Source organism: Phyllobates terribilis, unplaced genomic scaffold (assembly GCF_046119375.1).
Source record: "Phyllobates terribilis strain yellow unplaced genomic scaffold, ASM4611937v1 Scaffold_3__8_contigs__length_932513732, whole genome shotgun sequence".
Lineage (NCBI taxonomy): Eukaryota > Metazoa > Chordata > Amphibia > Anura > Dendrobatidae > Phyllobates > Phyllobates terribilis.
In genome coordinates this window covers 265,660,587-265,688,169 of record NW_027362763.1, presented here as the reverse complement: position 1 = coordinate 265,688,169, position 27,583 = coordinate 265,660,587, and the positions used below count along the sequence as shown (strand labels likewise).

General features: G+C 48.9%; 1 protein-coding gene across 1 annotated transcript; it reads left to right on the top strand.

The window, feature by feature from the left end:
• Nucleotides 1-4,351: 4,351 nt before the first annotated feature.
• LOC141258521 (general transcription factor II-I repeat domain-containing protein 2-like) lies at nt 4,352-6,187 on the top strand. Its single transcript, XM_073673507.1, has one exon. The coding sequence runs from the start codon at nt 4,352-4,354 to the stop codon at nt 6,185-6,187; it is 1,836 nt and encodes a 611-aa protein (XP_073529608.1).
• Nucleotides 6,188-27,583: the final 21,396 nt, after the last annotated feature.

The window sequence follows — 27,583 nt, the reverse complement described above, 5'->3', positions numbered from 1 at the left end:
TTGCTTGAACTTGAAATTGGGCCTTTTAGGCATGTGGAGGCGGAATCTGGCCACCATCTCATGGCTGTGTTGGTGGCCTGGAATCCATACTCAGTCCGGTGGCCAGGTGTCCATACTCGGTCCCCAGCCGCCCCGCGGCCGGGTGTCCACACGCGGTCCCCAGCCGCCTGGGGGCAGCCGGGTGTCCATAAACGGTCCCCAGCCGCCCCTATTTCTCCTTGGAACATCCCCCCACACACTTTTCTTAGCCCAGCCTGCTTTAGGCAGCATTGGACGAGCCCACCAGAGAACCAGACTCCTCCGGTGGGCCCTGGCTTCTCCATCAGGGGAGTTGAGAGTGCCAAGGTGAGGAGCATGATGATAATGACAGAAGTTAGCATCTGCTATGTTTTCTTTTAATGCAAGTGTAAGTGTGCAGCCTGCCACCCACCCACCCCCAGACTGCAATTCCATACTGCTAGCTTGCACTTGAAATGGGGCCTTTTAGTTTGGAGGAGGCCGAAGCTGGCCACTACCTCATGGCTGCTTCGGCAGCGAGGTATCCATACTCAGTCCCCAGCCGCCCCTATTTGTCCTGGTGTGCCTTATACATAAGATTAAGCACGTATACCAAAACATTACCTGTGCCCTCCCCAGTGCATTTAGTGGGAAGGAGAGCCTATTCCGCTGTAGTGTGTGCATGCCAAACCCCTGTTCATGGTACATGCGAAGATGCCTCCCACCTTGCACCTGTCATGGCAGACTTGCAACTATCCCCATTCAAGTCCTTGTCCAAGGGCAGTGTTCAATTGTACCTCTCCCATTCCTTGCAATGCGTGGCAGGGTGTCTCCGCTTGCTCCCCAGCCTCCAGGGGGTGGCCGGGTGTCCATACTCGGTCCCCAGCCACCCCTATTTGTCCCGGTAACCTTTCCCACACTTTTCTTAGCCTGGCCTGCTTTAGGGCAGCAATGGCCGAGCCCACCGGACTATCAGACTCCTCCGGTGGGCCCTGGCTTCTCCATCAGGGGAGTTGAGAGTGCCAAGGTGAGGAGCATGATGAGGATGATAGAAGTTAGCATCTGCTTTGTTTTGTTGTAATGCAAGCGCATGTATGTAGTAGCGGCTAGGCTTGAGGTGGTCAGCGTTTTGGCGCATATCCTACCTCCTCCGAGGATTGCTGGATGTTTTCCTGCTACTATCCAAGTTCTATGACTCCTGTTAAAACAAAGCTTCAGGTGATAAATGATGGATGAGGTAGTGGCAAAGGAGAAAGAGCAGGAGGAACAGGGACCATTCACATCAATATCAGGCCATGTCTTGTAGGATATGTTTCTGTAACAAAAGGAGCGGTTCGGCTACACAGTTATAGGGCATAAAGTGAGTGCAATGCCTACCAAAAATTTCGAGGCACTCCAATGCCCCTTGGAAATGACATGGAGGTCAGAGGGTGTTAACTAAACCTTTTTTTCCATTTATAGAAACTGGGTCTCCTGTGCTCTGTTGGCCTAAGCAGTGAATGGAAGGCTTTCCAAAAATTATGAGGAACTGCAATGCCCCTTACAAGAGCCATGTGTGGCACCCCAGGGGTCTGGTCACCACAGTAACAGAGATATTACATCGGAGAGCAAGTGGGAGGTTTCCTGGTCAGGATCCCTTAAACATGCAAGATCCTCCTGCCCCAGTCCTGGGAGGGGAGAATTCTGCCCTTATAAACTGGATCTGGGGCGGGGTTGAGTGAGTCAGAGAACAGAGAACAGTCAGAGTCAAAGTGAGAGCAAGGGAAAGTAACAGCAATAAGCTCTGTAGGAGCTATGAGCTAAAGACCAGGGGCTGGAAGCTGAGCAGAGCTCGCCCTGGCAGAAGACAATAGGAACTGGACACAGGAGTCCGAGGCTGTGAGGACTTATATATCCAGCAGCAGAAACCAGCCGGCAGGGGATTTCAGGTCCTCTGGCCATAGAAGCCCGGAGGCTCAGTCACAAGCAAGGGACCAGCACCGCCGTCGTGGAGCGGAGGCTAACAGAAGGCCCCAAGTCACCAGCCATACGGGTGAGCACTACACGGTACACTCAGGGACGTGGGCTACTTCTACCCGCTTACAGCAAGGTAGCCAGGAAGAGTGCAGACAGAAGGGGAGGCCTACAACTCCACCTGGCCAGGGGAACTCCTGCTTGCTCACAGACTGACCAGGCCTCTTATGCTAGCCAGTACTCCCGGGAGGGTCTACCTTATAATCATCAGTAAAGACCCTGAACTGCACTGCAAAGACTCTGAGTCGTTCCTGCTGCGCTCGTGCACCATCATCCCCATCATCCACACTAACTGCCCTGAGACTATACTCCTCCCGTGGGGAGTTATCCCATTCTCTGCTGCGCACACAACACCAGCCTCAGCGGTCTGCCTCGCAGCGCTGGTACTCCCTGACCGCAATCCACGGGTGGCGCAGTCGGACAATTAACCTCAGAACCTAAGAAAGACTGCCACTGGTTTGACCAGCCTGAGCCACGGGACCGGGTCACCGCCACGGAGACTACCGACCCCAGAAACCCGGCACCGGGTATCCCACACACGTGTACACACGGCCCAGGGGGCGCATCACATGCAGTACAGCATATTACAAACATAAGTTCCATTATTGGGGAGTGGGTGTCCCATAGTATTTGCTTATGCCTTGCAAGCAAAAGCTGCCAAAAATTAGGACGGAGCAACTTGCAATGCCCCTTACAAGAGCCATGCAGTACAGCATATTACAAACATAAGTCCCATTATTGGGGAGTGGGTCTCCCATAGTATTTGCTTATGCTTTCCAAGCAAAAGCTGCCGAAAATTAGGACGGAGCAACTTGCAATGCCCCTTACAAGAGCCATGCAGTACAGCATATTACAAACATAAGTCCCATTATTGGGGAGTGGGTGTCCCATAGTATTTGCTTATGCCTTGCAAGCAAAAGCTGCCAAAAATTAGGACGGAGCAACTTGCAATGCCCCTTACAAGAGCCATGCAGTACAGCATATTACAAACATAAATCCCATTACTGGGGAGTGGGTCTCCCATAGTATTTGCTTATGCATTGCAAGCAAAAGCTGCCAAAAATTAGGATGGAGCAACTTGCAATGCCCCTTACAAGAGCCATGCAGTACAGCATATTACAAACATAAGTCCCATTATTGGGGAGTGGGTCTCTCATAGTATTTGCTTATGCTTTCCAAGCAAAAGCTGCCAAAAATTAGGACGGAGCAACTTGCAATGCCCCTTACAAGAGCCATGCAGTACAGCAGGGGTCTCAAACTCGCGGCCCGCGGGCCAACTGCGGCCCGCGGGACAATATTTTGCGGCCCCCCGCCTGGAAAAGCACTTAGTCACCTTAGTCCCCTTCCCTCCGGTACTTGAAGAAGATGAAGTCGCCGCTCTGAACGCACTTGGTGCAGGTCAGCCTCCGGCGGTGTTACACAGCGGGCAGCGCTCCACCGCCAAGTACAGTACCTCGGCGTCTCACCAGGGGGAGTAAGTGGCGGTGGAGCGCTGCCCGCTGTGTAACACCGCCGGAGGCTGACCTGCACCAAGTGCGTTCAGAGCGGCGACTTCATCTTCTTCGATGGGAGGGACACGGAGAGGCAAGTACCGGGGGGGGGGGGGGTAGGAGCTTGGGACCCCTCGGTGCACAGGGCGCGTTCATAGAGAAGACACGTCTCCCAGCTCGGGGCTTCCCTTGCGCTGGGAGACGCCATGACAGCAGCTTCTTCTTTTGTTTTCAATCTAGTGCAGGCTTGGAAGGAAAAAAAAGTGGGGCGTGGAGAGCGTGACTGACAGGCTCTCCAGCCTGTCAGTCACGCTCTCCACGCCCCACTTTTTTTCTTCTTCTTCCCAGTCAGGCGACAGGACGTTCTGCCATTGGAGGCCCTGCATGGGAGGAGGAGACGCAGGGGTTTCTCAATGGGCGTCTCCTTCTCCCTGGCTGTGTTGTGATCCAATCACATCAAAGAGTGTCACAGACAAGGAGTTTTTTTCTTCCTGGCTGTGACTCTCACTGTGATTGGATTGAGGCACATGGAGAAGGAGACGCCCATTGAGAAACCCCGGCGTCTCTTCCTCCTTGATGCTCAGTATTAGCATACAGGGCAAGAAATATACAGGGGGGCACAGCAGAGTGGAGGAGTGCTATTTTTATAAACCAGACCAGGTGCGTGCCCACCCTAAAGGTATTTGGCTACTCCTGTGAGTAAAAATCAGGTCCTCTTTAATGTTGCCGAAGGTCATGCTAGGCAGCTAGGGGGACTGGGAAACTCTATTTCCGCTCATCCAGAGCACCTTGTGCTGAAGTGGGTATCTCAAGGCACCATAGGCCTAAGTTTTTGCTACGCAGCCCCAAATATGTCTTGCTCAAAGCCTGCAGTGAAGAGAAAGGTTGATGATGAGCACAGACAATTTCAGGAAAAGTGGGAAAAGCAATATTTCTTTATTGAGCACAAGGGCATCCCAACTTGTCTTATTTGCACAGAGAAAGTTGCAGTGCCCAAAGAATACAATTTGAAGCGTCATTACACAACTAGACATGCTGAGGAGTATGCAAAGTACCAGGAAGATGAGAGAGCCAACCAGGTTGCTAAACTTAAGACATGTCTGCTGAGGCAACAAGATTTCTTTAAGAAAGCAACCAAAGAGAATGATGCAGCAGTCGAAGCCAGCTACGTAGTTAGTATGATGATTGCTAAAGCAGGAAAGTCATTTAAAGAAGGGGAATTTATAAAAAAGTGCATGTTACAGGCTGCAAGTATTATCTCTCCAGAAAAGAAAGGTCAGTTTAGCAACGTCAGCCTTTCTTCCAACACCGTGGCAGTGCGCATTTCTGACCTTTCAAGTGACATTTATGATCAACTGTGTGAGAAAATAAAATGTTTCAGTGTATACTCAGTCGCTCTTGATGAGACCACAGACATCACCGACACTGCCCAGCTTGCAATCTATGTCCGGGGTGTTGATGACAATTTTGAAGTCACAGAGGAGTTGCTCTCACTAGTTCCAATGCATGGCCAGACCACCGCCCAAGAGATATTTCACCAGCTGTGTGATGCTTTTCAGAATGCTGGTTTGCCTTGGAGGAAGTTTGTCGGAATAACAACTGATGGAGCGCCATCAATGATCGGGAGGAAAAAAGGACTGGTGGCACTTGTTAATAAAAAAAAGGAAGAGGAAGGTTTAGAGGAGGTCATTGCTCTGCACTGCATTATCCATCAGCAGGCCCTTTGCAGCAAATGCCTGAAGTTTGACAACGTGATGTCTTTCGTTGTGAAATGCATCAACCAAATCAGATCCAGGGGCTTAAAACACAGAATGTTTCGTGCTTTTTTAGAGGAAATAGAGTCAGAATATGGGGATGTGCTCTACTTTACCGAGGTGCGTTGGCTCAGCAGGGGAAACGTATTGAAGAGATTTTTTGAGTTGAGAGCGGAAGTGAAAGCTTTTATGGAGAAAGATGGGGCTTCTGTTCCTTTGCTAAGTGATCCAAAATGGCTCATGGACTTAGCTTTTTTGGTTGATATCGCACATGAGCTTAATGTACTGAATAAGAGGTTACAAGGCCAGGGGCAACTTGTCAGTGATGCCTATGACAGCGTGAGAGCGTTCTCTACAAAACTTATATTGTGGAAAGACCAGCTTTCTCAAACAAACCTTTGCCATTTCCCAGCATGCAAGTCACTCATTGATTCAGGCACACTATTCAGTCATGAGGAGTATGTGGATGTCATTTTGAGGCTACAGGAGGAATTTGATCATAGATTTGCAGACTTCAAGAGACACAGAGCCACATTTCAAATTTTTGCAGACCCCTTCTCCTTTGATGTGCAAGATGCCCCTCCAGTGTTTCAAATAGAGCTCATTGACCTGCAGTGTAACTCTGAACTCAAAGCCAAGTTTAGGGATGTGAGTGGAAAAGCAGACAAACTTGGGCAATTTTTAAGAGAATTGCCCCCCAGCTTCCCTGAGCTTTCCCGAATGTTCAAGCAGACCATGTGTCTATTTGGGAGCACATACTTGTGCGAAAAGCTCTTCTCTACCTTGAACTTCAATAAGTCAAAGTACAGGTCTAGAATTACTGATGCTCATCTTCAAGCTGTGCTGAGGGTCTCAACTGCTTCCTCACTTACGCCAAATGTGGCTCGGCTATGCAAGAGTAAGCGCTGTCAGATCTCTAGCAGCAAGAAGTAGGCAGATAAAGCCATGCTCAAACAGTTTATGTCCATTCATGTTCTAAAAGTTAAATGTTAAAGAACTGTTAATAAAGACATTTGAATCTGAATAATGATATTTTGTAAGCGCATTTTTTGTGGAAAACTTGATGCGGCCCAGCCTTACCCAGAATCTACCTCCAGCGGCCCCCAGGTAAATTGAGTTTGAGACCCCTGCAGTACAGCATATTACAAACATAAGTCCCATTATTGGGGAGTGGGTCTCCCATAGTATTTGCTTATGCTTTCCAAGCAAAAGCTGCCAAAAATTAGTATGGAGCAACTTGCAATGCCCCTTTCAAGAGCCATGCAGTACAGCATATTACAAACATAAGTCCCATTATTGGGGAGTGGGTGTCCCATAGTATTTGCTTATGCCTTGCAAGCAAAAGCTGCCAAAAATTAGGACGGAGCAACTTGCAATGCCCCTTACAAGAGCCATGCAGTACAGCATATTACAAACATAAGTCCCATTATTGGGGAGTGGGTGTCCCATAGTATTTGCTTATGCCTTGCAAGCAAAAGCTGCCAAAAATAAGGACGGAGGAACTTGCAATGCTGGCACCCTGGTGGTATAGTGGTGTTGGAGGCTGAGGATAAGGAGAAGAAGATAAAACAGCCGAAACAAGGAAGCGTATACCCATGTGTGGGTGTGAAGCAGTGCATGTGAATACACCTCCTGAAATAACACAGTGGATTTGACTTTATGTTTCTCTGCTGTCATTTGGTGATGATAAGAAGTCTGGCCCAATCCAGCCCTTATTCATTTTGATAAGGGTCAGCTTGTCAGCATTGTCAGTTGACAGGAAAGTGCGCTTATCAGTTATAATTCCCCCAGCGGCACTAAAAACACGCTCCGATAACACGCTAGCGGCAGGTAAGGCCAGGACCTCCAAGGCGTACAGAGCAAGTTCATTCCAAGTGTCCAGCTTGGATACCCAATAATTAAAAGGCACAGAGGAATCACGGAGGATGCTGGTACGGTCGGCAAGGTACTCCCTCACCATCTTTTGAAACTTTCCACTCCTTGTGAGAGTACCCCGCGCCTCAGGGCCTGTAAGCTGGGCGGGTGTCAGAAAACTTTCCCAGAACGTTGACAGTGTTCCCCTGCCTCTGCTGGATTGGAGTTGCATCTCTCTCGCCTGTACGCCTTGGTTGGGCAATGAACTGTGACCTCTGCCACTAGCGTGTTCAGATGGGAATTTTTTTAAGAGTTCTGCAGCAAGGGCCTTCTGGTACTGCCCCATTTTTGTAGACCTCTCCACCTCAGGAATAAGAGAGTGAAAGTTCTCCTTGTAGCGGGGGTCTACAAGTGTCACCAACCAGTAATGACTGTCACCCAACATTTTGACAACGCGAGGGTCACGGTTAAGGCAGCGTAACATAAAGTCAGCCATGCGTGCCAGACTGGTAACGGGAAAGATTTCCGTGTCCTCACCAAGATGACGACTGACCATGCTCTCCGCCTCCTCCTCCTCCTCTCCCTCATTGTCCCCCAATGCATGTTGGGATGAGATGAGACTGGGCTGTGTGTAATCACCCGCTACGGCTTCTTGATCCATCTCATCATACTCTGGCTGCAATGCCTCCTCTTTAATTCTCTGCAGAGAGCGTTGCAAAAGACAGACAAGTGGGATGCTGACTCTAACGATGGCGTCATCGCCACTCACCATCTTGGTGGCCTCCTCAAAGTTGGTCAGGATGGTACATATGTCAGACATCCAGGTCCACTCCTGAGGTCTTATGTGTGGAGTCTGACCTGAATATCGACGGCCTTGTTGCAGCTGGTACTCCACAACTGCTCTCTTCTGCTCACAAATCCTTTGCAACATGTGGAGGGTAGAGTTCCAACGTGTGGGGACATCACACACCAGTCGGTGTGCCGGAAGCTGCAAACGCTGCTGCAACACAGCAAGGGCGGCGGAAGCTGTAGCCGACTTGCGAAAATGAGCTGACAGGTGGCGTACTTTCACGAGCAGATCTGGCAACTCGGGGTACCATTTAAGAAACCGCTGAACCACGAGGTTAAGCACATGAGCCAGGCATGGTACGTGTGTGATCTCACCTCGCCTCAGAGCCGCCACCGTATACCAATGAAATTAAGTCCTGGAGCCCTAAATGTTATGACAAGTGTTGTAACGGACGTATTGCTGCGGTGGAAAAAGGGGAATTACCTGTACCTATTCAGGATTTTTGGAGGGTTTTTTCTGAGGAGGAGTCACAAATTTTGCCTCCCCATAGAGACTATGATTGTACCATTGAATTTGTCCCTGGAGCGACTCTTCCTAAAAGTTGTTTATTTAATCTTACTATTCCTGAGAGAAAGGCTTTGGAGGAATACATACAGACAAGCTTGGCCGCCGGTCACATTAGGCCTTCCAAGTCTCCTGTGGCTATTGGATTTTTTTTTGTTAAAAAAAAAGATGGCGGTTTACGTCCTTGTCTGGACTTTCGTGAGATTATTAAAATTACTGTACGCAATCCTTACCCACTGCCATTGATTCCTGATTTGTTTAACCAGTTAGTGGGGGCCAAGTGGTTCTCTAAAATTGATCTCCGGGGGGCATACAATTTGTTGCGCATGAAGGAGGATAACTCATGGGTGAGGGCGGATGATGTTTCTGCTTCCAGACTTGTCAGAGCGTTTCACAGGAGGTTTCCTGATAAGCCCGGTCCTAGGGGATCCGGGGGATCCTCTTAGAAGAGGGGGTACGGTTAGAACTCTCCTGTTAGGTTTTTTCTAGTTTGCTGGTCACATGACCATATTTGCCTATTTAATCCAGCTCCGCCCTCCTGGCCTTGCTGGACTTCATTGTATTAACTAGTCTTGAGCTAGCTTGGTGCTCTGTTACCGTTCTCTGTTAGTTTTGCTAGGTCTTCGGACCTCTATGTTCTTTGTTGTGTGTTTGTCTTTTACTGCTACAATTTCTGCTAGTAGGTGTCCAACTTTATCCCAGTCCCTAGTTCTTGTAGGGATCCCTCCCTTGCATCTATAGGTCTTCGTACAGACTAGCCGAGGACTTTAGCGGGTCTGATTGCAGGATCAGGTTCCCCGTTACATCGTAGGGATCCAGTTTAGTTCTATTGTAGGGACAGATCTCCTGTCTTTCCTTAGTGCTTGTAGCAGATCATAACAGTGGAACTGCGAAACCACACTGGGATGTCGGGCCTACGCAAGACTATTTTCAACAGATATATTTTTGTGTCACAACAGTCAGGAGACACTACTGTTTTTCTTTACGGAAAATATACCAAAACCTGAATAATAGAGATTTTTTACCGTGGGATGGCAAAACCACAGTTATTGTTTACTGAGGTATACCACACTTTTTTAAATAGAGATATTTGCGGCTGAACAGTGAGCGACACACTCAAACTGCTTTTTTTTTAGATACTAAAGGCCCAAAACTGGATAGTACAGCGATTTGACCTGTGGAAATGCGGAACCACACTGGGATGTCGGGCCTACACAAGACTATTTTCAACAGATATATTTTTGTGTCACAACAGTCAGGAGACACTACTGTTTTTCTTTACGGAAAAAAATACCAAAAGCTGAATAATAGAGATTTTTTACCGTGGGATGGAAAAACCACAGTTATTGTTTACTGGGGTATACCACACTTTTTTAAATAGAGATATTTGCGGCTGAACAGTGAGCGACACACTCAAACTACTTTTTTTTTTAGATACCAAAGACCCAAAACTGGATAGTACTGCGATTTGACCCGTGGAACTGCGAAACCACACTGGGATGTCGGGCCTACACAAGACTATTTTCAACAGATATATTTTTGTGTCACAACAGTCAGGAGACACTACTGTTTTTCTTTACGGAAAATATACCAAAACCTGAATAATAGAGATTTTTTACCGTGGGATGGCAAAATCACAGTTATTGTTTACTGGGGTATACCACACTTTTTTAAATAGAGATATTTGCGGCTGAACAGTGAGCGACACACTCAAACTGCTTTTTTTTTAGATACCAAAGGCCCAAAACTGGATAGTACAGCGATTTGACCCATGGAACTGCGAAACCACACTGGGATGTCGGGCCTACACAAGACTATTTTCAACAGATATATTTTTGTGTCACAACAGTCAGGAGACACTACTGTTTTTCTTTACAGAAAAAACTACCAAAAGCTGAATAATAGAGATTTTTTACCATGGGATGGCAAAACCACAGTTATTGTTTACTGGGGTATACCACACTTTTTTAAATAGAGATATTTACGGCTGAACAGTGAGCGACACACTCAAACTGCTTTTTTTTTAGATACCAAAGGCCCAAAACTGGATAGTACAGCGATTTGACCCGTGGAACTGCGAAACCACACTGGGATGTCGGGCCTACACAAGACTATTTTCAACAGATATATTTTTGTGTCACAACAGTCAGGAGACACTACTGTTTTTCTTTACGGAAAGTATACCAAAACCTGAATAATAGAGATTTTTTACCGTGGGATGGCAAAACCACAGTTATTGTTTACTGGGGTATACCACACTTTTTTAAATAGAGATATTTGCGGCTGAACAGTGAGCGACACACTCAAACTGCTTTTTTTTTAGATACCAAAGGCCCAAAACTGGATAGTACAGCGATTTGACCCATGGAACTGCGAAACCACACTGGGATGTCAGGCCTACACAAGACTATTTTCAACAGATGTATTTTTGTGTCACAACAGTCAGGAGACACTACTGTTTTTCTTTATGGAAAATATACCAAAACCTGAATAATAGAGATTTTTTACCGTGGGATGGCAAAACCACAGTTATTGTTTACTGGGGTATACCACACTTTTTTAAATAGAGATATTTGCGGCTGAACAGTGAGCGACACACTCAAACTGCTTTTTTTCAGATACCAAAGGCCCAAAACTGGATAGTACAGCGATTTGACTCATGGAACTGCGAAACCACACTGGGATGTCGGGCCTACACAAGACTATTTTCAACAGATATATTTTTGTGTCACAACAGTCAGGAGACACTACTGTTTTTCTTTACGGAAAAAACTACCAAAAGCTGAATAATAGAGATTTTTTACCATGGGATGGAAAAACCACAGTTATTGTTTACTGGGGTATACCACACTTTTTTAAATAAAGATATTTGCGGCTGAACAGTGAGCGACACACTCAAACTGCTTTTTTTTTAGATACCAAAGGCCCAAAACTGGATAGTACAGCGATTTGACCCGTGGAACTGCGAAACCACACTGGGATGTCGGGCCTACACAAGACTATTTTCAACAGATATATTTTTGTGTCACAACAGTCAGGAGACACTACTGTTTTTCTTTACGGAAAATATACCAAAACCTGAATAATAGAGATTTTTTACCGTTGGATGGCAAAACCACAGTTATTGTTTACTGGGGTATACCAGACTTTTTTAAATATATAGATTTGTGGCTGAACAGTGAGCGACACACTCAAACTGTTTTTTTTTTTAGATACAAATGGCCCAAAATGGATAATACAGAGGTTTGAACCGTGGAAGTGGAAAACAACACATCTGTTTATCTAGCCTACACCAGACTATTTTCAACAGTTATATTTGTGTCTGAAAAATCAGAGACATGCTTTTTTTTTGGGGGGGGGGACGACACACCAAAAGGTTAATAAGACGGGTATTTGTACAGTGTGAAGGAGGAAAAAAAAAGGAGGATTTAGATGAAAAAAAAAGGATTTTTCCTGGCCCCCGACACCTGGTGCTAAGTCCAGCAATTTCAGCAACAGGAGCACACAGGACTGTAATGCAGCGTTTGCTGGTATAACCACTGTGTCTCCAATACAGCCTGCCTGCCTGGTATCTGGGATGGATATTAGTCCTGAAAAGGACTGTTTGTTTGTTCTGACAGCCTTTACAGACCCTACACTAACTATTTCGCAGTTTATATCTCTCCCTAAATCAGCAGCGCTGTCCCTACACTGTCTAATCCGGAGCGACTGTGTCCAAGATGGCGGCGCCCGGTTTTAAATATTTGAGGTGACGCTGTGCGGCCAGCCAATCACTGTAATGCCCACAACCAACATGGCTGCAGCATTACAGTGACTGGCTGGCAATCCCTGCATGTTCATTGGCTCTGTAAAGAGCGCCAAACATGCAGGGCGGAGACCCGAGCTCCCGCCCGAGTAACCCGGAAATGCTCGGTGCTCGCCGAACATCCCGAGTAGCGTGATGCTCGGGCGAGTACCGAGCACTGTCGAGCATGTTCGCTCTAATTACTAGTCATCATCAGACTGTGGACCATACAGGAACCACATCACTGATGAGATGCAGTCAGTATCACAAATAAACTTTTACATCCAGGTACTTTATAGATCACATCTTCTCTGATTGGAGTCATTTGCCTTACTGTGCTTTCTGCACAAACTGTCCACCATGCAGTGCCCCTCTCCATATTATCCCACAACATTGTGACGCGCCCCCTGGGCCAGTGTTGTTTGGGGGATACCCGGAGCCGGATCAGATGGGGGTTGTAGTCTCCGAGTGGCGATGACCCGGTCCGTGCCCAGGGTGTCAAGCTCAGTGTGTGGCAGTCCTACAGATGTTACTGGATGTTCTTTAGTGTCGACTACGCCACCCATTGATTTGCGGTCACTACGGCCGCCGCTGCAGCAGGGTCCGCTGAGGCTGGTGGTGTGTGTGCAGCTCAGGTAGTATAACCCCCAACGGGAGGGGTATAGCCTCAGGGGGTCAGTTGCAGAGGGTGGTGGTTGTGGTGGTGCAGTGAGAGTGGTAATAAGACTCCGAGTCGGCTTGTGCAGTTCAGGGTTTTATTTACTGCTTTTGTGTTGGTCACTCCGGCCTTGAGTGACCACCCGAGCCGTGCTGCGTCCACCAGGTCCTGGACTCGGCCAACCCCCAGGTGATTCTGGAGCGTGGTCCTGAGCTCCCTTTCTGACTTGTCCTTCTCTCTGGCCTTCCCCACCAGGGATCCACCTAAGTCCGGCTCCCTCGGGCCTCTTGTTGGTAAACCCTTGTCTCTGGGTTCCCTGACCCTATTCTTGGTGTGCCTTCCGGGTGGATTTAGTGGGTGGTCGTGGCAGATCCTGCCCACGACCTCCGGTCTCTGGCTAAGGATTAGGGCCCTCCACCAGCTTGGGATCCGGTACCCTTGTGCCAACTCTTCACCCTCTGGTCTAATTTTGGGTTCTTGGAGTTCCCTCTTCTCCCCCTCTGGGTCCTTCTTTCTCCTCTCTCTCTCTCTTGGCCTTGGAGCTGGCTGAGCTGCTCTGCTTCTCTGCCTCAACTCTGACAGACTGACCCTGATCTAAGATGGTTCCCACCTTATATACTCCCTCTATGTGTGAGCTCAGGTGACCAGCACCCAATGAGCTCCTAGCATTACCCAGACTGCTCCCCCTATCTGCCCCTACACTACTGGGATGTTCCACCCCCCTCCCACTCCAGCCAGGGACAGACACTGTCGTACCTGCACATTTCTCTAGTGGGAGTACCATTGGTCTGTCCCCCGGAAATGGGATGTATGTAGTGCATGCAGCCTACTGAGCTCAGTTCCACACTCCATCCTTACCCGGGAGTGGAATACCACACCTCTGGCTTGAGGTGTAATACCCCTGTAGCAGCCGAATCCTCAGGGTGCTACAATTGCCCCTCTCAATAATATTCCCCCCACTCTGCCCGACTCAATAATAACCTCCACACTGCCCCTTATCATAATATCCCCCTTACACTGCCCTTCTCCATAATGTCCCCCCACTGACCATCTCCATAATATCCCCCCACACAGCCCCTCTTCATAATATCCCCCTGTACTGCCCCACTCGATAATGTCCCCTTACATACTGCCCCTCTCCTAAATATCTTCCCAAATTGCCCCTTTCCATTTCTCTCCCACATTGCCCCTCTGCATAAAGTCCCCCTCACCCCACTGCCATCGCTATTCAATGCCCCTCATACCCAATACCCCCCACCCACCGACTGCCCAATAATGTCCCCCATTGCCACATTATGTGCCCTGGTAGTAAGTCAACCCGCCCCTCCTCCTGCCACTCATGTAAAATAACAGGACATTTCATCTACTGCTCCTACATGGAGCGCTTACTAGTGCCTGATGTCCCAGCTGCCTGTGTGGTACTGGCATTGTGATGACATCAGCAGTATGCTGACCTTGTGATGCTGCTGCACTTTGGGGCTAGGGCTGATGGTACTCCTCTGTCCCAGTCACTGGTGCTCAAGTGTTTCAATGTATTCACGTCTGAGACACATGAATACATTTGAATAAGGAAAGAAGGGAGCCAGTGTCTCCCGAACAGCTCTGCAGGCCGCAACAAAGCCGTGGACCGTATGTTGTGCAGACCTGGTCTAGGTCATAAAACATAAGGAAAAGATTTGGGAATTCTAAGTTAAAAGGTATTTTCTCCCTTTTTAAAATTAAAGAGGTTTTCCACTTTCATAAAAGTGGCCACCAAACACTGTAATATACCTAAAACAACAAACGGAGCAAGCACTTGCCCTCTTCAGACCAGCAGTGACACCCTACCACTGCTCAGGTGTAGGTATCTTGGCTGCAGTGGTGACGTCACAACTAGTGTTGAGCATTCCGATACTGAAATATCGGGTATCGGCCGATATTCGCGGTATCGGAATTCTGATACTTAATTCCGATACTTTTGCAATATCGTATACCGGAATCGGAAGTTCCCATAATGCAATGAGACATTTTCATTTTATTCAGCCAATGAGGATCCTAAGAAGTGTGGGCACATCCTGTTAGGCATGTAGGCATCTTAACTAATGGCATGGCTGTGATTGGCTGCTGAAATGATGTCATGATGCACTATAAAAGCCACCGCCGCCATTTTGAGCTCACTCTGCTGTGAATTCAGTTAGGGATAGGACGCTGTTGTTCTGAGGGACAGTTTTAGCTACCTATTTGCTCTATACTGCTTTACCCAAGCTACTTTCTAAATCACTGTGCCTTGCAGTGCTAGTGCACAGTTCCCTGTGCTGTTCACCGCTGTCTGCAAGGTCTGTGTGTGTGAGTGCAGCTCACCCTGTAGTGTGTGCTTCAGCCAAGTCTGGTTGTAGTGCACTCAGTGTGTGTCACTGCCTCATACATTGTCCTTTTTTGCCAATTCATAATTTTTCCTGATATCTCCTATTAGTGTGGTGGTTCCATCTGTATTCAGCTAAATTGGTTCCAAACACACTATATAGGAGTAGATAGAGACATTTTTTTCCGTCTTGCAGCACTAGTGCACAGTGCTCTGCATCTGTACTGTTCACCGCTGTCTGCAAGGTCTGGTGTGTGAGTGCAGCTCACCCTGTAGTGTGTGCTTCAACCCCGTCTGGTTGTAGTGCACTCAGTGTGTGTCACTGCCTCATACATTGTCCTTTTTTGCCAATTCATAATTTTTCCTGATATCTCCTATTAGTGTGGTGGTTCCATCTGTATTCAGCTAAATTGGTTCCAAACACACTATATAGGAGTAGATAGAGAAATTTTTTTCCGTCTTGCAGCGCTAGTGCACAGTGCTCTGCATCTGTACTGTTCACCGCTGTCTGCAAGGTCTGGTGTGTGAGTGCAGCTCACCCTGTAGTGTGTGCTTCAACCCCGTCTGGTTGTAGTGCACTCAGTGTGTGTCACTGCCTCATACATTGTCCTTTTTTGCCAATTCATAATTTTTCCTGATATCTCCTATTAGTGTGGTGGTTCCATCCGTATTCAGCTAAATTGGTTCCAAACACACTATATAGGAGTAGATAGAGAAATTTTTTTGGTCTTGCAGCGCTAGTGCACAGTGCTCTGCATCTGTACTGTTCACCGCTGTCTGCAAGGTCTGGTGTGTGAGTGCAGCTCACCCTGTAGTGTGTGCTTCAACCCCGTCTGGTTGTAGTGCACTCAGTGTGTGTCACTGCCTCATACATTGTCCTTTATTGCCAATTCATAATTTTTCCTGATATCTCCTATTAGTGTGGTGGTTCCATCCGTATTCAGCTAAATTGATTCCAAACACACTATATAGGAGTAGATAGAGGAGCCTTTCTGCAGCCTTGGGCCCTGCAGCCCCAGCCAGATTAGTATTAGCCTATTTTTTGCAGCCTCATCTATTGCATTGTAGGTTACCTTCCTACATTGTAATAGCTACAAAAAGTTTGTGATACTATCGTTATTACATCTTTAGGCACATCCAGTGTCTTTTTGTGACAAAAAAAAAACCTAAATAAAGTTCACCAAACACTCCACTTTACAGTTGTGTAGGCCACATTAGCTCATATTAAAGTCTAGTCCACACTTTATAAAATTAGTGTTTCTTATACCTGTTAGCAGCTGTTCAGGAATAAGCACACTAAGCCCTTAGTACTTTTCTGCCTATCTTTATCAGTCTACCAAGATGAAGAAGGCAGGGAGTAAGGCATGTGGTCGTGGGCGTGGGCGTGGAGTTTCTGCAGGGAGAGGACGTGAGGATTCTGTGCCTGCAGGGAGAGGACGTGGGGATTCTGTGCCTGCTGCGGGCACCAGTGACTCAGCATCCCCCAGTTTTACCAGGGAACAGTCCTTTATGCGCAGCTTTGTAGGAGCTAGCCGTACCCCACTGCTGCGCGAGGACCAAATTGAAGCCGTTGTCGGATGGATGGCAGCTAACGCATCGACTTCAATTAGTTACAGATCCTCTCAGGTCCTGAGCACTGAAGAGCACCCATCTGTCTCTTCACCACCTGCCAAATTGCCCAGGCAGTCAGAGAGCCCTGGACAGGAGCCATCTCTACTTCTGTTCTCTGAATCTCTTGGCTTGGAAAGAGGGGGCCAGCCAAGCAGAATTCGAGAATTTGAAGAAGAGGTAGTATGCAGTGATGCGCAACCGTTTTGTCTCTCTGAATCTGAAGAGGCGGGTGGGCCAGTGCCTATGGTCAGCAGCACACCTCAGTACGCATCTGATGATGAGACTCAGGTGCCACTTTCTGGTGCGTACGGTGCTGTCGAGACTACCCAGGAGAAGCAGTTGTTTGAAGAGGGTGGTGTAGATGATGAGGTCCTTGACCCATCATGGCGTGAGGGACAGGAAGGTGGTGGGAGCAGCTCTGAGGAAGAGATTCCCCGAACGGCCCAAAAAGGAAGGAGAGGGAGGGGGCAGACTTGGTTGCCTGTAGCCTCCACTTCGGCACCCATTAGGAGCATGGCTCTTCCAAAATCCAAAGCGGGCGCTCCCAAGACTTGCAGTGCCTGGTCCTTTTTTGACACAGTTGCAGATGACATTTGCTTTGTCAAATGCAAGCTGTGTAATCAGAAGGTGAAAAGAGGGAAAAGTGTCAGCAACCTCAATACCACAAATATGTGGAAACATGTGCGGACCAAGCACGTGGTGGAGTTACACAAACACACTGAAGACCTAGGCCAACCTACAGCGCCACCTACCACCTCTTCAGCTCATGTTGTAGCCTCTTCCTCCAGCTCACACACAGCTGGTTCGGCTTCCTCACAGGATCGCCATGGAAGAATCTCTGGCACTGTTGTACAGAGACACAGTGTAATTCCACCCACAGCACCACTTTCCCAGTCATCCTCACACTCCCAGGCCAGTCTACAGCCATCGTTAGCACAGGCATGGGAGAAAAGGCGCCCATACTCTGCAAACCACCCCCGAGCACAGGCTCTGAATGCTGGCATTGCTAAACTACTGGCCCTTGAAATGCTATCATTCAGGCTGGTGGAGACTGACACATTCCGTAACTTTATGGCATTGGCAGTCCCACAATACAACGTGCCCAGCCGCTTTTATTTCAGCAGGCAAGCCGTCCCTGCCCTGCAACATCATGTGGAGGGAAAAATTAAACATGCGCTACAAAACGCCGTCAGTAGCAAGGTCCACCTGACCACTGATGCGTGGACCAGTAAGCATGGACAGGGACGATACCTTTCCCTCACTGCCCATTGGGTAAATGTTGTGGAGCCGGGTACAGATCTTGAGAGTGGCGCTGTACGTGTTCTGCCAACTCCAAGGATTGCAGGAATCCAGTCTGTACACATTGACTCCTCCTCATACTCCAGTTCCTCTGAATCAGCGCTGCAGGAGCCGTCACGGTCTACCTCCACATCGACCCGTGAACGGTTACCTGTTATGATGACCGATATGAGCACAGCCGTGGCCAAACGTCAACAGGCCGTATTAAAATTAATTTCTTTGGGGAATCGAAGCCACACAGCGCAGGAGCTCTGGAATGCCATCAAGCAGCAGAGTGACGTGTGGTTTGTGCCAGCGAATCTCCAGCCAGGCATGGTAGTGTGTGACAATGGCCGAAATCTGGTGGCAGCTCTGGGCCTAGGCAACCTCACTCACATCCCATGTCTGGCACATGTGCTCAACTTGGTCGTGCAGAGTTTTTTGAGGGACTATCCGGATCTTGATGCACTGCTTCACAAGGTCCGCATAGAGTGCGCTCACTTGCGGCGTTCCAGCAATGCAAGATCACGCAATGCAGCTCTGCAGCGCCGATTATGTCTTCCGGAACATCGCATCATATGTGACCTACCCACCAGGTGGAATTCAAAGTTACATATGTTGGAGAGGTTGTGTGAGCAGCAGGCAGCAGTAATGGAGTACCAGCTGCAGCAGGCGCAAACAAGTCGCAGTGCGCGCCGTTCACACTTCACCACCACTGAGTGGGCCTCTATGAAGGACATTTGCCACGTTTTGCGTGCCTTCGATTATTCCACGCGGATGGCGAGTGCAGATGATGCACTAGTCAGCATGACTATCCCCCTTATCTGCCTGCTTGAAAAAACACTGCAAGCACTAAGGGACGAGGTTTTGGAAGAGGTGGAGGATGAGGAGTCACAAATGCCATCTGCTTCTCTACAGTCTGCGCAACGTGGTTCCTCACAAAGGCCTAGGCAGGGGACACTTTGTGAGGAGGATGAGGAGGAGTCACTGGATGAGGAAGACATCTGTCCAGAGGAGGGAGGTACACAATGCTCTAGTAGTCAGTATCTAGAGCGAGGGTGGGGTGATGCAGAGCAGGCAGAGATCACGCCTCAAGCAGGGGACAGCGTTTCTTGGCCAGTTGGCAGTCTGCAGCACATGGTTGATTTCATGCTGCAGTGCCTGAGAAACGACCGCCGCATCGCCCACATTCTCAACACGGCTGATTATTGGGTGTCCACCCTCCTAGATCCTCGCTACCGGGACAACTTACAAAGCCTCATAACACCGTTGAACCGGGAGCGTAAAATGCGGGAGTACCAAGACGCACTGGTGCATTCCATCATGTTCTCCATTCCAACCGAGAGCAGTGCTGCTAGTGCTTTACAAAGCAGCTCAGTGCGTCGAGGCAGTGGAGGAAGCTCTGCACAAAGAGGGAGCAGAAGCAGCGCCTCAGCACAAGGCAAGACCAGTATGGCCGAAATGTGGCAAAGTTTTGTGTCCCCGCCGCCACAAATGTCTACACCATCACAGACGGCTCCAGTCAGCAGGAGGCAACGTTTCCGTCAGATGGTGACAGACTACATGTCTTGCCCTCTTAGTGTACTCCCAGACGGCTCTTCTCCCTTCAAGTTTTGGGTCTGTATGCTGGATACATGGCCAGAGCTTAGTCAGTATGCACTGGAGGTGCTAGCTTGCCCTGCTGCTAGTGTATTATCGGAACGCGTCTTTAGTGCCGCAGGTGGTGTACTAACAGACCGTCGCATGCGACTATCCTCCGATAACGTTGACCGGCTTACTTTTCTCAAAATGAACAAGGCCTGGATCTCTCATGAATTTGCCAGTCCTCTTCCAGAATAAATAATTGGTTGGCAACAGTATCCAGGTCTCCTGTTCTGTTCATGTTTCTACCACCTGAACTGTAATCCCTGAGCTCCAACACCGCCAGTTGGCGCTCGGAAGTGGCGTCTGCACAGTCAACACTTGCTGCCGTGTTATTGGGGTTCAGTAACGTCAGCTGTTCCCCTGCTGTGCGGACGGCAATTTCTCCTGCTCTGTCCACATCCACTGTACTACTGATTTAAAACCTCCTCCAAATACACCTCTGGCTCCTCTGTTTTCAGTATTATCCCTGAGCTCCAACACCGCCAGTTGGCGCTCGGAAGTGCCGTCTGCACAGTCAACACTTGCTACCATGTTATTGGGGTTCAGTAACGTCAGCTGTTCCCCTGCTGTGCGGACGGCAATTTCTCCTGCTCTGTCCACATTCTCACTACTACAGATTTTAAAGTTGCTCCAATTACACCTCTGGCTCCTCTGTTTTCAGTATTATCCCTGAGCTCCAACACCGCCAGTTGGCGCACGGAAGTGCCATCTGCACAGTCAACACTTGCTGCCGTGTTATTGGGGTTCAGTAACGTCAGCTGTTCCCCTGCTGTGCGGACGGCAATTTCTCCTGCTTTGTCCACATCCACTGTACTACACATTTTAAAGTTGCTCCAATTACACCTCTGGCTCCTCTGTTTTCATTCTTATCCCTGGGCTCCAACACCGCCAGTTGGCGCTCGGAAGTGCCGTCTGCACAGTCAACACTTGCTGCGGTGTTATTGGGGTTCGGTAACGTCAGCTGTTCCCCTGCTGTGTTCACGGCAATTTCTCCTGCTCTGTCCATATTCACTGTGCTACTTATTTAAAACTTGCTCCAATTACACCTCTGGCTCCTCTCTATTTTTATTCTTATCCCTGGGCTCCAGCACCGCCAGTTGGCGCTCGGAAGTGCTGTCTGCACAGTCAACACTTGCTGCCGTGTTATTGGGGTTCGGTAACGTCAGCTGTTCCCCTGCTGTGTTCACGGCAATTTCTCCTGCTCTGTCCATATTCACTGTGCTACTTATTTAAAACTTGCTCCAATTACACCTCTGGATCCTCTCTATTTTTATTCTTATCCCTGGGCTCCAGCACCGCCAGTTGGCGCTCGGAAGTGCTGTCTGCACAGTCAACACTTGCTGCCGTGTTATTGGGGTTCGGTAACGTCAGCTGTTCCCCTGCTGTACGGACGGCAATTTCTCCTGCTTTGTCCACATCCACTGTACTACACATTTTAAAGTTGCTCCAATTACACCTCTGGCTCCTCTGTTTTCATTCTTATCCCTGGGCTCCAGCACCGCCAGTTGGCGCTCGGAAGTGCCGTCTGCACAGTCAACACTTGCTGCGGTGTTATTGGGGTTCGGTAACGTCAGCTGTTCCCCTGCTGTGTTCACGGCAATTTCTCCTGCTCTGTCCATATTCACTGTGCTACTTATTTAAAACTTGCTCCAATTACACCTCTGGCTCCTCCGTTTTTAGTATTTACCCTGGGCTCCAATACCGCTAGTTGCTGCTCAGAAGTGCCGTCTGCACAGTCAACGCTTGCTCCAGTGTTATTGGGGTTCAGTAACGTCAGCTGATCCCCAGCTGTGTGTCCGGCAAATTCTCCTGCTTTGTCCACATCCACTGTACTACGGATTTAAAACCTCCTCCAAATACACCTCTGGCTCCTCTGTTTTTAGTATTTACCCTGGGCTCCAGCACCGCCAGCTGGTTCTCGGCAGTTCCATTGGCTCTTGTACCTTCTGCTACCCATCCGGGTTCCAGTACCGTCAGCTGGTCCTCGGTAGTTCCATTTGCTCTTGTATCTTCTGCTACCCATCCGGGTTCCAGTACCGTCAGCTGGTTCTCGGCAGTGTCTTTGGCACGGGTACTCCCTCCTGCCCAGCCTGGTTCCAGCACGCCAGCTGTTTCCGGGTAGTGTCAACGTCACTTTGCCTCCAATGCGTTGTCCTGTCGTGTTGCGGTCGGGTTAGCCGACTCTATGGTGCCTGCAGTTTAGGTGACTCCTATGTGGGCTGCGGGATCTGGCAATGAAGGCTGGTTCCATAGTGCCAATAGGACAAGCACCCCCTGTAGGACTGTGGGTTTTGGTAACTGCGGCCGGCTCGCGGCCTTGAACTTTTTTTTACATGGGTACCTTCTGCTACCCATCCGGGTTCCAGTACCGTCAGCTGGTTCTCGGCAGTGCCTTTGGATTAGGTGCCTCCTTCTCGGTATCCAAGTTCCACCAACGTCTGCTGGTCCTTGGTAGTGCTTTCTGGCACAGGTACCTCCTGCTTAGTAACCGAGTTCCAGTAACATCAGCTGGTCCTCGGTAGTTCCATTGGCTCTTGTACCTTCTGCTACCCATCCGGGTTCCAGTACCGTCAGCTGGTCCTCGGTAGTTCCATTTGCTCTTGTATCTTCTGCTACCCATCCGGGTTCCAGTACCGTCAGCTGGTTCTCGGCAGTGTCTTTGGCACGGGTACTCCCTCCTGCCCAGCCTGGTTCCAGCACGCCAGCTGTTTCCGGGTAGTGTCAACGTCACTTTGCCTCCAATGCGTTGTCCTGTCGTGTTGCAGTCGGGTTAGCCGACTCTATGGTGCCTGCAGTTTAGGTGACTCCTATGTGGGCTGCGGGATCTGGCAATGAAGGCTGGTTCCATAGTGCCAAGAGGACAAGCACCCCCTGTAGGACTGTGGGTTTTGGTAACTGCGGCCGGCTCGCGGCCTTGAACTTTTTTTTACATGGGTACCTTCTGCTACCCATCCGGGTTCCAGTACCGTCAGCTGGTTCTCGGCAGTGCCTTTGGATTAGGTGCCTCCTTCTCGGTATCCAAGTTCCACCAACGTCTGCTGGTCCTTGGTAGTGCTTTCTGGCACAGGTACCTCCTGCTTAGTAACCGAGTTCCAGTAACATCAGCTGGTCCTCGGTAGTTCCATTGGCTCTTGTACCTTCTGCTACCCATCCGGGTTCCAGTACCGTCAGCTGGTCCTCGGTAGTTCCATTTGCTCTTGTATCTTCTGCTACCCATCCGGGTTCCAGTACCGTCAGCTGGTTCTCGGCAGTGTCTTTGGCACGGGTACTCCCTCCTGCCCAGCCTGGTTCCAGCACGCCAGCTGTTTCCGGGTAGTGTCAACGTCACTTTGCCTCCAATGCGTTGTCCTGTCGTGTTGCGGTCGGGTTAGCCGACTCTATGGTGCCTGCAGTTTAGGTGACTCCTATGTGGGCTGCGGGATCTGGCAATGAAGGCTGGTTCCATAGTGCCAATAGGACAAGCACCCCCTGTAGGACTGTGGGTTTTGGTAACTGCGGCCGGCTCGCGGCCTTGAACTTTTTTTTACATGGGTACCTTCTGCTACCCATCCGGGTTCCAGTACCGTCAGCTGGTTCTCGGCAGTGCCTTTGGATTAGGTGCCTCCTTCTCGGTATCCAAGTTCCACCAACGTCTGCTGGTCCTTGGTAGTGCTTTCTGGCACAGGTACCTCCTGCTTAGTAACCGAGTTCCAGTAACATCAGCTGGTCCTCGGTAGTTCCATTGGCTCTTGTACCTTCTGCTACCCATCCGGGTTCCAGTACCGTCAGCTGGTCCTCGGTAGTTCCATTTGCTCTTGTATCTTCTGCTACCCATCCGGGTTCCAGTACCGTCAGCTGGTTCTCGGCAGTGTCTTTGGCACGGGTACTCCCTCCTGCCCAGCCTGGTTCCAGCACGCCAGCTGTTTCCGGGTAGTGTCAACGTCACTTTGCCTCCAATGCGTTGTCCTGTCGTGTTGCAGTCGGGTTAGCCGACTCTATGGTGCCTGCAGTTTAGGTGACTCCTATGTGGGCTGCGGGATCTGGCAATGAAGGCTGGTTCCATAGTGCCAATAGGACAAGCACCCCCTGTAGGACTGTGGGTTTTGGTAACTGCGGCCGGCTCGCGGCCTTGAACTTTTTTTTACATGGGTACCTTCTGCTACCCATCCGGGTTCCAGTACCGTCAGCTGGTTCTCGGCAGTGCCTTTGGATTAGGTGCCTCCTTCTCGGTATCCAAGTTCCACCAACGTCTGCTGGTCCTTGGTAGTGCTTTCTGGCACAGGTACCTCCTGCTTAGTAACCGAGTTCCAGTAACATCAGCTGGTCCTCGGTAGTTCCATTGGCTCTTGTACCTTCTGCTACCCATCCGGGTTCCAGTACCGTCAGCTGGTTCTCGGCAGTGTCTTTGGCACGGGTACTCCCTCCTGCCCAGCCTGGTTCCAGCACGCCAGCTGTTTCCGGGTAGTGTCAACGTCACTTTGCCTCCAATGCATTGTCCTGTCGTGTTGCGGTCGGGTTAGCCGACTCTATGGTGCCTGCAGTTTAGGTGACTCCTATGTGGGCTGCGGGATCTGGCAATGAAGGCTGGTTCCATAGTGCCAATAGGACAAGCACCCCCTGTAGGACTGTGGGTTTTGGTAACTGCGGCCGGCTCGCGGCCTTGAACTTTTTTTTACATGGGTACCTTCTGCTACCCATCCAGGTTCCAGTACCGTCAGCTGGTTCTCGGCAGTGCCTTTGGATTAGGTGCCTCCTTCTCGGTATCCAAGTTCCACCAACGTCTGCTGGTCCTTGGTAGTGCTTTCTGGCACAGGTACCTCCTGCTTAGTAACCGAGTTCCAGTAACATCAGCTGGTCCTCGGTAGTTCCATTGGCTCTTGTACCTTCTGCTACCCATCCGGGTTCCAGTACCGTCAGCTGGTCCTCGGTAGTTCCACAGCTTTCTTGTACCTTCTGCTACATTTCCAAGTTCAAGCTTTTTGAAATGGTTCTTGGTAATCACTCTGGATCTCCCTGACGAGGACCCTGAAGACGAGGACCCTGAAGACCAACCCTAAGAACACGAGGACCCCGAAGACAATGACCCTGAAGACGAGGACCCTGAAGACCACCCCGAAGAAGACGAGGACCCTGAAGACCACCCCGAAGAAGACGAGGACCCTGAAGACCACCCCGAAGAAGACGAGGACCCCGAAGACGAGGACCCAGAAGACCAACCCGAAGAAGACGAGGACCCCGAAGACGAGGACCCCCGAAGACGACGACCCTGAAGACCACCCCGAAGAAGACCAAGAAGATGACCCTGAAGAAGTTGACCAAGAAGACAAAGAAGAGAAGACAAGCACCAAGATACAGAAGAACAAGAGACAGAAAACCAAGAAGCAGAAATACAAGAAGCTGCAGAACAAAAAGCGGAAGAACATTAAGCATAAGACTAAAAATCAGAGCAAAAGATAATATCTAAATTATAAGCAGAAGATGACTAAGCAGTGTATGGGGGTGAGTCCGTTCCTCCTCGTGGTGCCCCTGGAAAAGACCTGCTGCTGCAGGCCAAACTGAATGCGGACAAATCCTGTTGTAAATCTTTTGTGACGGGCAGAACGAAAGGTGTAATGTCCAACCTTTTATAGATAACAACTACAGGAATGCCTGTCACAAATAAGAATATGATGAAGAAGAAGAATATGAAGAAGATGAAGAAGTAGAATATGAAGAATGTAAAAAAAAGAATAATACGAAGAAGGTGAAGAAGAAGAAGGTGAAGAAGAAGTGGATGAAAAAGATGCTGAGGATGATGAAGGAGAAAGTGTGGGAGAAGTAAAAAAGAAGGTAAAGAGCATGGAAGTAGTGAAACATAAATATCTGACAAAATATAAAAATACTTAACATAGTTAATATTTCCGTAGCTCAGAACATAATAAAAAAATAGTAATTCCTGCTATTCCATTTGACTGGGCTAAACCTCTATGCCTTTATTGTCTCCCCCACCTCCCCCAATACATTCTACATTATTCTTAGTTGTTTTCCTTCATGTAGAAATAACCTACAAGGAAAGAAAGGGTTTATTTTAATTCCGATATTTATGTCCCATTGACTTGCATTGGTTTCCGGTATCGGAATCGGCGATATCCGATACTTTTTCGGTATCGGTCCGATCCAATCCGATCCGATATTTCCCGATATCGGAAGGTATCGCTCAACACTAGTCACAACACATCACTGCTGTTGCCAATAACTCAGCTCAATGGCTGTGCCGAGGTAGACAACATGAGCCGCTGAGCTCAGTGATTGCCTACAGTGATGATGCGCATTTTTGTTCTGATATCATCGCTGCAGTCCAAATATGAGACCTAATAAGCAGAGGGGAAGCTGGTACTGGACCAGGAAAGGATGAATACCTGCTGTTTGTTATTTTACAGCATTTGGGTCCACTTTCTTGAAAGTGGAAAACCCATGTAACAGAAGGAAATCATTGATTAACTTCAAAGTCAGGTCACTTGTGGTTTGGTTAGTAACACTTTCAGTCTGAGGCTATGTGCACTCGGTGAGTTTTTGGTGCGTTTTTTCCATGCAGAAATGGGCCAAAAATGCCAGGTAATCTATATGCCAGCTAATGCAATGACATTCCTGAAGTGCTGTGCTCATGATTAGGAATTTTCCTGTCAGGATTGTCATTGCGTTTAAATCTGCAGCATGTCAATTGTTTGTGCATTTTTGCAGCGTTTTTCACCCATTGATTTTAATTGAGGCAGTCAAATCTGCAGCAGAAATCCAGGTATAAAAATATTTGCTTATTTGCTGCGGATTTTTGCTCCGTATTTGAATGACTCAATTCAAATCAATGAGTCAAAAACGCAGCAAAAACGCACAAAGAATTGCCCACCAGAGACAACTCCTCCCATCATCCTATGGCTGCTCCCGCTGATAATAGCGGGAGCAGGCGCAGCTGAGGGGATAAGTAGTCTTCTCAGCCAGCGTCTGTGCGCAGTGTAAAAAATATAATTTAAAATAAATCAATAGTAAAATAAAAAATACTTCATACTCACCTACCGCCGCCATCCTGATGTTCCACGGCGTTCCGATCACCCGGCAGCATGCTATACACTGACAGGAGTGCGATCGCTCCTGGCAGTGTATAGCGCTGAGCTGCGGGACTGAAGTCACTGGAGTTCAATTAGCTGATGATCAGCTGAGAGCTCCGGTGACGTCACTTATGGCACTGGTGCTGCGTGAGAATTTTCTCACGCAACACTGATGCAGTAAGCGAGGTAATCTGAGCTCTCAGCTGACCATCAGCTGATTGAACTCCAGTGACCTCAGTCCCAGCAGCTCAGCGCGATACACTGACTGGCTCCTGTCAGTGTATAGCCTGCTGTCCTCTACAGCAGTCACACCAGTGATTGCTCGTGGGACACTGTGGATTATGTCATCACGGCGGACAAGTGAGGAAAATGGTTGTTTTTTATTTTTGTTTTTTTACAGGTGACGGCTTCAGCGGATTAGGCGTTAGGTGAGTATAACAGTGTTTGTTCAGTGTCAAATAAATTATTAAAACCGTGTGTCATTTTTTAAAAAATAAAAGACTTTATTCTGGCCATGACTTTATTTCAAAAACTTTACAACGGGGTTAGTAATGGGGGCGTCTTATAGACGTCCTCCATTACTAACCTGGGCTTCATGTCAGCTGCCAATACAAGGCTGACATGAACCCCAACCCTATTACCCCACTTGCCACTGCACCAGGGAAAGTGGGAAGAGCAGAGGCTAAGCACCAGATTAGGCAAATCTTATGGATGCGCCAGTTCTGGGGCCGCTGAGAGCTGATA